Source organism: Scylla paramamosain, unplaced genomic scaffold (assembly GCF_035594125.1).
Source record: "Scylla paramamosain isolate STU-SP2022 unplaced genomic scaffold, ASM3559412v1 Contig164, whole genome shotgun sequence".
Classification (NCBI taxonomy): Eukaryota; Metazoa; Arthropoda; class Malacostraca; order Decapoda; family Portunidae; genus Scylla; species Scylla paramamosain.
Genome location: NW_026973829.1, coordinates 82,946 through 95,046, shown reverse-complemented (window position 1 = coordinate 95,046; position 12,101 = coordinate 82,946). Strand labels below are relative to the sequence as shown.

Sequence of the window (12,101 nt, the reverse complement as noted above, 5' to 3'; positions counted from 1 at the left end):
TCCAAGAATCAAAATTATATGGTATCCACACTTCCATTCACAGCATGGAAAAAATTTATTTCAAACAATTTTTTATTTTTCTCATTTTACTGGGTAAATAAAAAAAAAAAAAAAAGTATACAAAAAAAATGCAACCTGACATGACCTCTATCTCTGAGAACGTACAACACTGTACAGGTTAATCTATGCCTCTCTAAGGAATGTAAATTTAAAAATTTTAGTCTCATTTTGTAAGGAATACCCCTCATCCCCTGTATCCTTTTAGTCAATCTCCTTTGTATTGATTCTGTATCCTTCCTCTAATATGGGGACCAGAACTGCTCAGCATAATCTAGATTAGGTCTGAACAGCACCAAATATAGGGTGTAGCACGAGTTTCTGTGGATATTTCTAGAGATAAAAGTAAAAGCTATTCTAAGTCAAAAATCCTCTATAGACATATGCAATTTGAGGCGCTGAACCATGGTATGAAATTCAAGTGTTTGGCAGGCAACAGATACAATGGATGGGCCAAGCACAGGATGGCAGGTGTTGTTGATGTGGAAGTCCAATAGCAAAACTGTGAATTATTCAGTCATGATTTTTACAAGTTTCAGAGCATTGCAGCATTCCATAACAAAATGAGTGGTAATAATGGGCAAATGACCTACTGATAAAACATTACACAAGTAATTATTACAGTAATTATTGATAAGTAAAATGATATGCTATGGGCATAGAGGCTGGGAGTGGGGAGGAGTGAGGCTAAGACCAAATTAGCTGATTATCAGTCACTTAACAGTTTCTCACCAAGACAGTGAAAGTGAAAACATTAAAACTGTGTTGCATAAGTTTGAGTGGGGAGAGAGAGAGAGAGAGAGAGAGAGAGAGAGAGAGAGAGAGAGAGAGAGAGAGAGAGAGAGAGAGAGAGAGAGAGAGAGAGAGAGAGAGAGAGAGAGAGAGAGAGAGAGAGAGAGAGAGAGAGAGAGAGAGAGAGAGACCTACCAGCAATGCTATACACTTACAGTAACATTATGTGGATATGGTGTTTGTCTATGGATTTTGTAAAAGACATGCAAATGTTGCAATGCAAAAATACAAATTAAGATATCCAAACAGAAAATGTCCCATTGCTTGAACATTCTATACAGTTATTCAACATCTTCGTGAGAAAGGATCTTTCCCTGGAACAGGCGCAAGAACTGGAAAAAACAGGGGAACATGGAAGGGTGAGGCAAATTTTTTATGCAGCACAACAGAACTCTGACATCAGCACTAGAAGAATTTCCCAATGACCTGGTATTTCTTACATGGAAGCCTGGAGTGTTGAGAAATGCACAAGATTTCTCATCTATGCCAATACATTTTATTCACTGACGAAGCCACAGTTTGTCGTACTGGAGTGCATAATACCCATTATGAACATTGGTGATCTAAGGAGAATCCTCACAAAATACTAGAAACTTCCAACACAGATTTTCTGTTAATGTGTGTTGTGGCATAGTTGAACACATGATAGGCACATACATCTTCCAAGATTTCCTTAACAAGGATGCTTATACAAAATTTTTGATAGATCATCTGCCCTCCCTCCTGGAAGATGTGCCCCTAGCTACCCATCACTGTCTAATTTTCCAGCATATCGAGGCACCACCACACTACAGTAAGCAAGTGAGGGAGCACCTTGACCAGGCCTTTCCTGAATGGTGGAGAGGCCAAGGAGGACCATATCCTTGGCCTGCAGGTCACCACTATTGGACATAATTTTATCTCTGGGGATACATGACATCATTTGTGTTTAAAAAGATAAATAACAACAAACAAAAACTTATGTAAAGAATAATGGAAGCTCCACAACACATCAAGAATAGGCCTGAAATTATAAGGAAAAATACACATTCCATATTGCAGCAAGCACAACTGTGTATTGAGGATAATGGTAGCCATTTTGAACACCTGATGTGACCATCACATTAGTAAGATAAGTCGTAAAAAGAGAGAGAGAGAGAGAGAGAGAGAGAGAGAGAGAGAGAGAGAGAGAGAGAGAGAGAGAGAGAGAGAGAGAGAGAGAGAGAGAGAGAGAGAGAGAGAGAGAGAGTTGCATCAATGGCCACTGTCAAGGTCAATGGATCACACCCCACAACTTTTCTCTCTCTCTCTCTCTCTCTCTCTCTCTCTCTCAATATACAGGTCCTACCCGCTATTTGATTCACCATTATACAATCATTCGTGTTTATGATCATTCTTCTTTACTACCCCTTTCCTGGTACATGATCGGCTGCACTTCATTTTTATGATTACTTGAGCACGCACTCACTCGCTCTGCATGCAAGTACAGCGGCATTTCTTTGGGTGAATGATCATAGTACCATGACACTACAGTGGCCAATATTTCCCATGCTCTCATTGATGTTCGCCAGCTATGTTGTGTGTGGAAGTGCCCAGGATTACTGTAGCTGTACTACTTTCTGTAATTTTACCAGTGATATACATCATTGAATTTATACTGGATGTCCCCTTGCCATTAAGGCAAGGGGTTCTCCAGCCTCAGGGGGAACATATGAACTCAACACTACAGTGAGAGTAAGTACAATTTTTTTTTGTATTTAATTTTATCTTACTGCTTTATTCATGTTTATTTTATTTATATAATAAGTGTTTTATTAATTTAGGCAATAACTACATTTACATATGATATTTCATGGTTTTTATGGGTTTTAGGGGGCATTAGGGCACATACATACAGGTCTTGGAATGCATTCCTATTCTTACCATTTAATCTTAACTTCGCCATACGATTGTTCACTTTACGAATGGATTTTCCGGAACATAACCCAATCGTGTATCAGGGAGGAATTGTAGCGAATTATCGTCTTTAGTGATCCACCCTCCCCCAATGTGTCCATTATATCAAGGGTTACTGTAATTTACAATAATTGAAAGAATAATCCAGGTTCTTTGGACTGAAACACTGAGCAGATGGTGACATCTGGTAACTCTGGAAACTCCCCATTAGCTAAGTTAGAAAAAAAATCTGTAAATATGCAAAACTGTCAATACCGAACTGTGAATATGCAGGGGAACACTGTATATGCTGCAGGATATGTGACAATGCATGGTCATTGTAGCATACAACCCCAATAACAAAATTTTAATAAATATTTAATCAGAATAACAAAACAAAACTGGCATAATGAACTCACCACTCATGTAAACATTGGAATTTTAATAAAAGCTTAATCAGAGTAACTAACCAAAATTGGCAAGACAAACTCTCCATTTGTGCGAGCACTGAAATTTTAATAAAAATAACAAACTACAACTCACAAGATTAACTCACCAGCTGTGCAAGCCATTGCTATCCTATCTGCCACCTCTTTCTTCCTCCCTTTTTCCTTTTCTCTCCCTTCTTTCATCTTGTCTCAAACCTCTCCTTCCTGTCACCTCCCCTCTCCTTTATCTGTTAGAGATAATGAATAAGGGAGTGATACCACGCTCTCTCTCTCTCCCCCCTTATTCATTTTGTTACTTTCGCTTCATCCTTTCTCACTCTCATATACATAATTCCAATTTCATTCTCAATCAGTCTCAATCTATTTAGCAATCCTTAGGATTCTTCTTACTTTCACAGAGAGAGAGAGAGAGAGAGAGAGAGAGAGAGAGAGAGAGAGAGAGAGAGAGAGAGAGAGAGAGAGAGAGAGAGAGAGAGAGAGAGAGAGAGAGAGAGAGAGAGAGAGAGAGAGAGAGAGAGAGAGAGTGTTGGCCACAAGACCTGGTGGAGGCTTGTCAAGGAGCAGCAAGGGACAGGCCACTGTGATGCTGTTCCTCCACTAACCAGGCTGGATGGGACAACAACCGCCAGCTGTGAGGACAAGGCTTCTCTACTCGCCGAGTTTTTTGCAGGGAAGATGTCAGTCACTGATCCAGGTAGATGTCCACCTCACCTCCCTCAGGAAACAGACCACGCCGTCACCAATGTTCAGGTGACACGTGGACAGGTGAAGCAGCTAATGAGGGAAGTAGAGAACAAAGCTACCGTCCCAGACGACATCAACCCACGGCTCCTCCAACGCTGCGCCAGTGAGCTGTCAGGTCCTCTCACTAGTATCTTCAGGTCCTGCCTGATGGAGCACAGGTGGGCCTCTATATGGAAGGAGGTGCGGGTGGTACCAGGCCACAAAAAGGACTCAAAGTCTGAGCCCAGCAACTACAGACCCATCTCGCTGCTCTCAATGGTGGGCAAGTTGCTGGAGCTGGTAGTGGCAGGTGTCACTGTCATCACCTGAGTAAGCACCACCTCCTTTCAGACAGACAGTTCAGCTTCTGGCCTGGATGCTCAACAGCGGACCTCCTCACCCTCCTCTCCCAAGGCTGGCAGGATGCCCTGGACGAAGGCCTGGATACTTTTGTGGTGGCCCTGGACATTGCTGGGGCCTTTGATAGGGTCTGGCATGTGGGGCTTGTAAAAAAAAGCTTTGCACCAAGGGTCCAGGGCAACCTCTTTGAACTGCTTGAGGACTACCTCCAGGGGTGAACCCTCCGGGTAGTCATCAATGGTCAGGCATCCCAGCCGTTACCTATACAAGCCTCAGTTCAACAGGGTTCAGTGTTGGGCCCAATTCTGTGGAACATATACATCGATGACCTCCTGTGGCAACTACCGACTCTGCTTGCATACGCTGACAACTGCAGTCTCTCCTGCTCCTACTGCCACTCCAACAGTCAGCGAGCCGTTAGAGAGCTGAACAGGCAGCTCAGGCAGGTGATGGAGTGGGGAGAGGTGTGGCAAGTCAGCTTTGCTCCAGAAAAGACGCAGGCCATGGTCATCTCACAGTCCCCAGCTGCCTCCCTGGCTGTCTCAGGTTGTCTGAGTTTTGGAGGCCAGACACTTCCCCTCCAGGAACACGTCAAGTTGCTGGGAGTGACAGTGGACAGTGGCCTATGCTTTGACCGCCATGTTGCTGCTGTTGCCCATCAGGCCTCCCAGCGGATTTCTGCACTGCGTCGGATGGCGGGAAACCTTGATTCCCGGGACATCTTTACACTTTACAAGGCTCAGATACGGCCTTGTATGGAGTACAGTGCCTTGTCCTGGATGTTAAGTGCCCCCACCCACTTGCAGAGACTGGATGCTGTACAATGACGTGCCCCGCACTTGAAGGGAATGGACGTACAGCAGCAGCAGCAGCAGGAGGAGCAGACTGGAATCACGTCACTGGAGCATTGGCGGGACGTGTCAGCGCCGGTGGTCTACCATAAGGCCTGGGTTCTGGAGGTCCTTCATCTCAGCTCGCTAAGGCTCCCACCATGAGTTGTCCAGAGGGAATCCAGGACCACCAGGTGCCTCGATCTTACTTGAGGCAGCAGCAGCGCTCTTACACAGCCAGAACCTCCAGACTGTGGAATGTGTTTACGGCAGCCAAGAGTGACACACAGACAATGACACTCCAGCAAGTGGAAGTGGCTGCCCACAGGTGACGTAAAACATAAACTCCCACACTAGTGCTGTGTTAATCATGTGTGTATATAGTAGGATAAGTTTGCTTTTTTGTATATAGTTTCTTCTTTATATTTAAGTATAGGCTTTTTAATAAGCAGCATAAAAAACATGTTGTTTTAAGCCTGATATAAATTTGTTTAAATAAAGAGAAAGAGAGAAAGAGAGAGAGAGAAAGAGAGAGAGAGAGAGAGAGAGAGAGAGAGAGAGAGAGAGAGAGAGAGAGAGAGAGAGAGAGAGAGAGAGAGAGAGAGAGAGAGAGAGAGAGAGAGAGAGAGAGAGAGAGAGAGAGAGAGAGAGAGAGAGAGAGAGAGAGAGAGGGGCAATTGCCCACCCTCCCCCCGCCTCACTGCCTTGAGACTGTAGGGCGTTGCCATCTCTAAGGACGCCATCAGAAAACACCTGAGGGACGTCAACACCAGGAAGGCCCCTGGTCCTGACAGCGTGACCCCACATCTCCTCAAAAAGTGTGCTGATGAGCTCACTGGCCCTCTCGCACAAATATTTCACTGCTGTTTGCAGCGAGGGGTCTGGCTGTCACTATGGAAGGAGGTCTGAGCCAGGTAACTAACGGCCAATCTCACTCCTCTCCAGACTCAGTAAGATCTTCAAGAGGATCATAAGCAAGCAACTCACCAAAAACCTCGAGCAGCACCACCTGCTGTTGCCAAAGCAGTTTGGCTTCAGAAAAGGCTGCTCCACCTCAGACCTCCTTCTCCTCCTTTCTAAGGCCTGGCATGATGCCCTCAACACTGGCCATCCTTCCCTGGTGATTGCCCTTGACATAGCTGGAGCCTTCAACTGTATGTGGCATTGAGGCCTGATAGTGAAGCTTGAGCAACTAGGTGTTGCTGCGCAGCTACTCCACCTGTTCTCCAGCTATCTCACGGGCAGGAGTCTCCGGGTGGTGGTGCACAGACATACCTCAGACAGCTACCCAGTACAGGCCTCTGTTCAAGGCCTGTTCAAGGGTCAGTCCTGGGACCCATGCTGTGGAACATCTACCTGAATGACATCCTACAGGGCACCCCTGCAGCCTGTGCCTACGCTGACAACTGTACTCTCTCTCAATCCTACTCAAGAGAAGAAGTATAGGACATGATAACCTCTGTCAACAAACAGCTGGATGACGTATTGGCCTGGGGAGAGGGGTGGCAAGTCAAGTTTGTCCCCGACAAAACCCAGGCCATGGTAATATCACGTGCCTAGGAGGACGTGGAACAGCTGCATGGAAGGCTAAGGCTCAGGGAAGATGTCATTCCTCTATAGGACATTTGTGGAGATTGACTCTTGGCTGCACTTTGAGAAGCACCTCGAGAAGGTAGCCCGAAATGCCTCCTTGAATGTGACACTGCTGCACCGAGTGAAACACCTCTCCCCTGTTGACCTGCTGACCCTGTACAAGGGCCAAATCAGACCTGTCATGGAGTACACCCCCCTCACCTGGATGTCAAGCACCCGCTGTCACCTCAGCCTGCTGGATAAGGTAAAGATGCAGGCAGAACGCCTTATCCACGAAGGGAACAGCAGAGACCACTCCAACAACCATGGCAACAGCAGCAGCAGCAGACAAAACAGACTGGTGCAGCAGCTCCAGCACTGGACTGCTTGGAGCACCACAGGAGTCACCATCCTGGCAGTGCTACACAAAGCACAGGTACAGCACGTGCTGCATCTGGCGGACCTGAGGGGCACTTGGAGGAGGTCTCAGCAATGAACGAGGACGGTGCTGAGCAATAACTCCCTCTTGGAGGTCCCAAGGTCCTACTCCACCACCCACCAGCATGCCTTCACTGCCACAATGGTCAGGCTCTGGAATGCCTTCACCACTGCTGTAGACATCAGGCAAATGTCCACCCAGCAGGCAAAGGCTGCCGCCCACAGATGGCTACAGCAGCAGCCACCTTGACATTGATGTTTATTGCGTACAGTGTGCAGTGTATAGTCTGTAGTATGTGTAAATGTGTAGACAGTAGCTTTAAGATAGTTTGTCACATGATAGTGTAAACTTTAGTTACTAATATGTCCTTCCTAATTATATCGCTGTATTTATTGAAAATGTTTAAATAAAAAAAAAAGACAAAGAAGAGAGAGAGAGAGAGAGAGAGAGAGAGAGAGAGAGAGAGAGAGAGAGAGAGAGAGAGAGAGAGAGAGAGAGAGAGAGAGAGAGAGAGAGAGAGAGAGAGAGAGAGAGAGAGAGAGAGAGAGAGAGAGAGAGAGAGAGAGAGAGAAGGGGGGGTGCCAAGTCAGCACCCTTAATGGAGAAGACACTGTTGAGCATGCAGCCCTTGACAGCTGAAACTGACACATGGCAAGTTTTGTGAAAGTACATATCAAAGTCTGCGAACTTCTGACTGGAAGGACAGGAAACTAAATGATCTTTACTTTGACTCTACTGCTGAAATGTCTCCCACTTATACTGGCAGTTTATAATCGTGGAATAGCGGCAAATTCTTTACCACTACTCTGGAATAGCCTTGAAATCAGAGTAATTGTTCAAGTCTCTACCTTTGCAACACATGGAAATTTTGGGTGATATCTGTGGAAAAGGGGCTAACTGAGGAGGTCCTTCCTCTATGGAAGTCACGTCAGGGTGTTGATGGATGACTCCATCAGACACAGAAACCATTCTCTCTGAGGCCAAAAGGGGATGACCAAGATAAGTTTGACCCCTGTGGAACTGTAGTGTTTATTGATCACTTTCTTGATAATATTGAATGGGGATACAGATACAAACAGATTAAAGGAGAAATTGAATCAAATGCTGTTCATCACTACACTTCTCAGCCTTCTAAGAATCCATATACTCATACAGGAACACCTCCCACTTGTTAACTTCTAAAGGCTGTCCCTGAGGTAGATTCATGGTGTCTAACCATCACTGTAGGTCCTTCAGCTCACTCTAAGACAGTGGTAGCTGATGGTGTTTTGCAGTCTTTCTGTTCCAGTTGAAATTGGAGACCTCATCTGTTGCTGGCCCCCCAGGGATGAGATGAGACAAAGATGAGAGATGGCCAAGTAGGATGAGCCCATCCTGTGCTGGAGGACAAGGCCTCAAGTAAATTGGATATTCTTTTCCAAGATGAAAAAGACTCCAAAGGTGTAGACCATAATATTCTTATCTCCAGAAAGGTCACAATCTGCCTAGATTGCACAGACTTAGTAGTGTTTCCCTCAACCTCAATGCTTCCTGACTGGAGGCTGGTAGTAGCAACCAATCATCTAAATAGCAGAACAAGCAAAACCCCTGGTAGTGTAAAGCCACTGAGCAGCTGTGAACAACCCACAGCAAGGAACCTAGAACTGGAAGGTCTGATCCTTCCAAACTAAACAAGCTTCCTCCTCTCAGGATGAATCGGGCTCTGGAAATTAGCATCTCAAAGGTTCAATGACAGCATTCAGTCCCCATTATGCTAGTTTCCATCCAAAACTTCATTTTGTGGATGAAATTCAGGTACAACAAATCTATCATGAGACCATGGGTTTGGGCATCATAAAAAGACAACTGTAGAAACTTGGATCAGGAGATGCCAACTCCACTGCTCTTTTTTCTTTAACAAATTCCATAACTCTTCTTCAAGGACCCTCCCTCTCTCTCTCTCTCTCTCTCTCTCTCTCTCTCAAGTTTGGAGAGTACCTCCCAAAGTGTCTTGGGAAATTAGAAAGAAGGGGACAGCTGATAAGTGGAATGCAATAACCCTCTCCAAGAACTTCCAACACCCAGTGTCTATCATCTGCCAATTTTCCCAGTTCCAAGTGAGACAAGCTGCTACTAGGGAAAAAAATACCTAGGGGAAGTCCTCAGTTTACGGCAGCCACAACTTGTGGCATTTCATAGTTAAGTACATTCCCCTTTGCTGACTTTTTTTTTGCTTTTTTTTTTTTGTGGTACCCTTACACTGAAGGTACCAACATACCTCCCAATACACTCATTTCTTACTTGTTACACTACACCAGACACATACTACACCAAAAACAATCTTTTCTAAATCAAATAAAGATTGCAAACAAAAAAATATGCATTACATTTTTATTTTGTTTAATTTATTTGGTTTAGATGTCTTCCACTATTACTTTCTTTAGTTGGATAAGTTTTCAACTCTCTGTCCTTTAATTCCCTTTATGTTGCATAAAAAGAAAATAAACTAAAAATGATACAAAGAACTACTTGATGAGCACAGCAGAAGAATACATCACCATGCAGTGATAGACTGAAGAAGGAAGCATCAGTCAGTCTCAATTGCACACCGTTTTGGATTAATACTTATTCACTCCTGTTTTTGTTGCCTTTTTTTGTGAGGCAGACTCTTCTGATAACAGTGAATCGAGGAAAAGGAAAGCAATCACTATGGAAGTTAAATTAGGCATAGTGAAACAAGCACAGAAGGGAGAAAGACCAATGAACAATGGCCAGCTGCTCGACTGTAATTACGGTTATCAAGGATAAAGATCACATCCTTTAACATGTAAAAGGCACTGCTTCTTGGAAATCAACTATGACAGCCAAGCAGCATGATGATCTGATTATTAAGATGGAGTGGTTATTAGTGCTTTGGCAGAAAGACCAGCATTAAGAGCTTATACCAGTGAGTCTCATGTTTATTCAGGAGAAGGATAAAAGAATGTTTGAAGCCTTGAAAAGAGAAAAGGAAGAAGTGAGTGAAAATAAAACTTTTTGACCAATAAGAGCTGGTTTATACAATTTATGGCTTGTGCTAATTTGCATATCCTTAAGGTGCAAAGTGAAGCTACTGGTGGTAATGTGAAAGCAGCAAGTTTCTTACAGCAGTGGCAAGCACAGAGCAAGTGAACCCTAGGAGTAAAACAAATTTCCTTCACTTACAGATTTTTATTTTTGGTGGCCACTTTGTAGATGCCAATGCTTTATACACAGGACTTGCATCAACATATCTGAGATGGAAGTATGATTATGACAAATTGCAACATCTACATACAAGTAGGCGGCTATCCACAACAAACTCGCCAAATAAAAAGAAGTCATAGAAAAAGGCAAAAACAGAGCGACTGTCTTGTTTTTTATCCCCACCTAAACTTCTGTCAAACTACCACCTAACCCAAAAGGTGTGGCCTAGGAAGGTAAGGAAGACAGGACACTTAGTACTTGCTGTCAGATTTCTATTCACTGGCATTCTATTTTCTCCTTCTGTTGGCTCGTCTTGCAGATATTACACCCAAGTGTTGTTGCATGGGTGCAACTGTGGGGAGTGACATGTACAGTGTTGGTGCACTTTCTTCAAGGGTTTCTGCATTTTCAAGTGTGGGAGTTGTGTGCTCTGAAGACAGGTGTTGTTGTGTGTCCAGTACCTCCCAGCTCTGGGTTTTTTTTACCAATTCAAGCCCTGCCATAGTTGCCTGGGCATGCAACTCGAGATGTAAGCTGCATCAAGTTTCCTTTGAGGACTTTGACCCCTGTTCAGATCCTTGGTGAGGACCTCCCATTGGGCTTGCCCCCTTGTGGATTCCAGGATCCAGGTCCACCTCACCTCTGGTCTCCCTTTTCCCCCGCCTCCAAGACATTGTCTTCTCTGGTATGTTGGGCCCACTTTTGTCAGGCTTGTGCTGTACTTACAGTGTGTCTTCCCCCATGGTTTTTTCAGCACCTCCTCTGAGCTCAATGATGTTGTTTGCATCTGTTTTGCCTTCTGTTCTTCACTCTTTCTATGGCACTACAGTTTCAGCGCCAGGACAGCATTTACCACCACATTCATAAGCCTTGACCCCACTGGGGTGTTGCTGCTCTGAGGTCTCTGAGAATCAGAGCAATGCTGCTCTCGAGGCAAGGTCCCATTCTGCTATCTGGTCAAGAGGAAGAGAGTGATGCCACTCTCATGGCAATATTTTGTCTCTCCGACTGGTCTCTACTGGTAAGGGAGTGATGTCGCTCTCAAGGTGATGCCACTTTCTGCCTGTGGTCGCAAGAGGATGAGAGCGATGATCCCAAAGCACACACACAGGACTTTTCATGTACTTACAGTACATGACGCACCAGCTTATGTCGTGTTGATGTGTTTTATTTTATTTATTTTATTTTGACATGTAAATTTTTCTTTTACATTTCTTCAGTTTTTTTTTTATTTCAGTCTTTTGGTGTTGCCCCTATAGGCAGCATATCTACCAGATGTCCCTCTCAATCCTTTCTGGAGTTTTTGGAGGAGGATGGGGCTAACACTCCCAACAGGGATGCTTGCGTTGGGGCACCACTGGCTTCACCCTGCGACCAGTTGCCATCGACAGACTAGTGGTGTCCAGTCTCCCTCTCTTCCACACCCTGCCATCATTACTGCTGCCTCCTCACCTGCTTCACTTCATGAGTCTTAGCCCATCTCTCCTGCTGCATGGGTCTTGCCTCTGGATTAACCTCCCACTGACACTGTGGTTCTTGAGTACATCAGGCTCTCTCCTGTTGAAGTGGTGACCATGCCTGTACTCTTGCAGACTTTAAGCCAAGTCTTTGGTCCTTTCTTTTCTCACTGGAACAAACGGCCCCACTCCCCTTCACCTCTGCCCATATCTTCTCATCGCCAGAGGTCTTCTTCACCTCTCTCAGATGCTGGCCCCATGGTCTCGGAGGTGGTTTCACAGGCCCTGCTTCCAGTCTCAGCTT

General features: G+C 44.9%; 1 protein-coding gene across 1 annotated transcript in view; it reads right to left on the bottom strand.

Annotated features, from left to right (window-relative positions):
• Positions 1 to 3,376: 3,376 nt before the first annotated feature.
• The window catches only part of LOC135099638 (condensin-2 complex subunit D3-L-like), an 89,960-nt gene continuing 81,235 nt past the window's right edge, over positions 3,377 to 12,101 (bottom strand). The window contains exon 5 of the mRNA XM_064002027.1: positions 3,377 to 3,439. Within this exon, the coding sequence (XP_063858097.1) occupies positions 3,392 to 3,439 (48 nt within the window). The 3' untranslated portion in view covers positions 3,377 to 3,391. The remainder of the gene's footprint in view (positions 3,440 to 12,101) is intronic.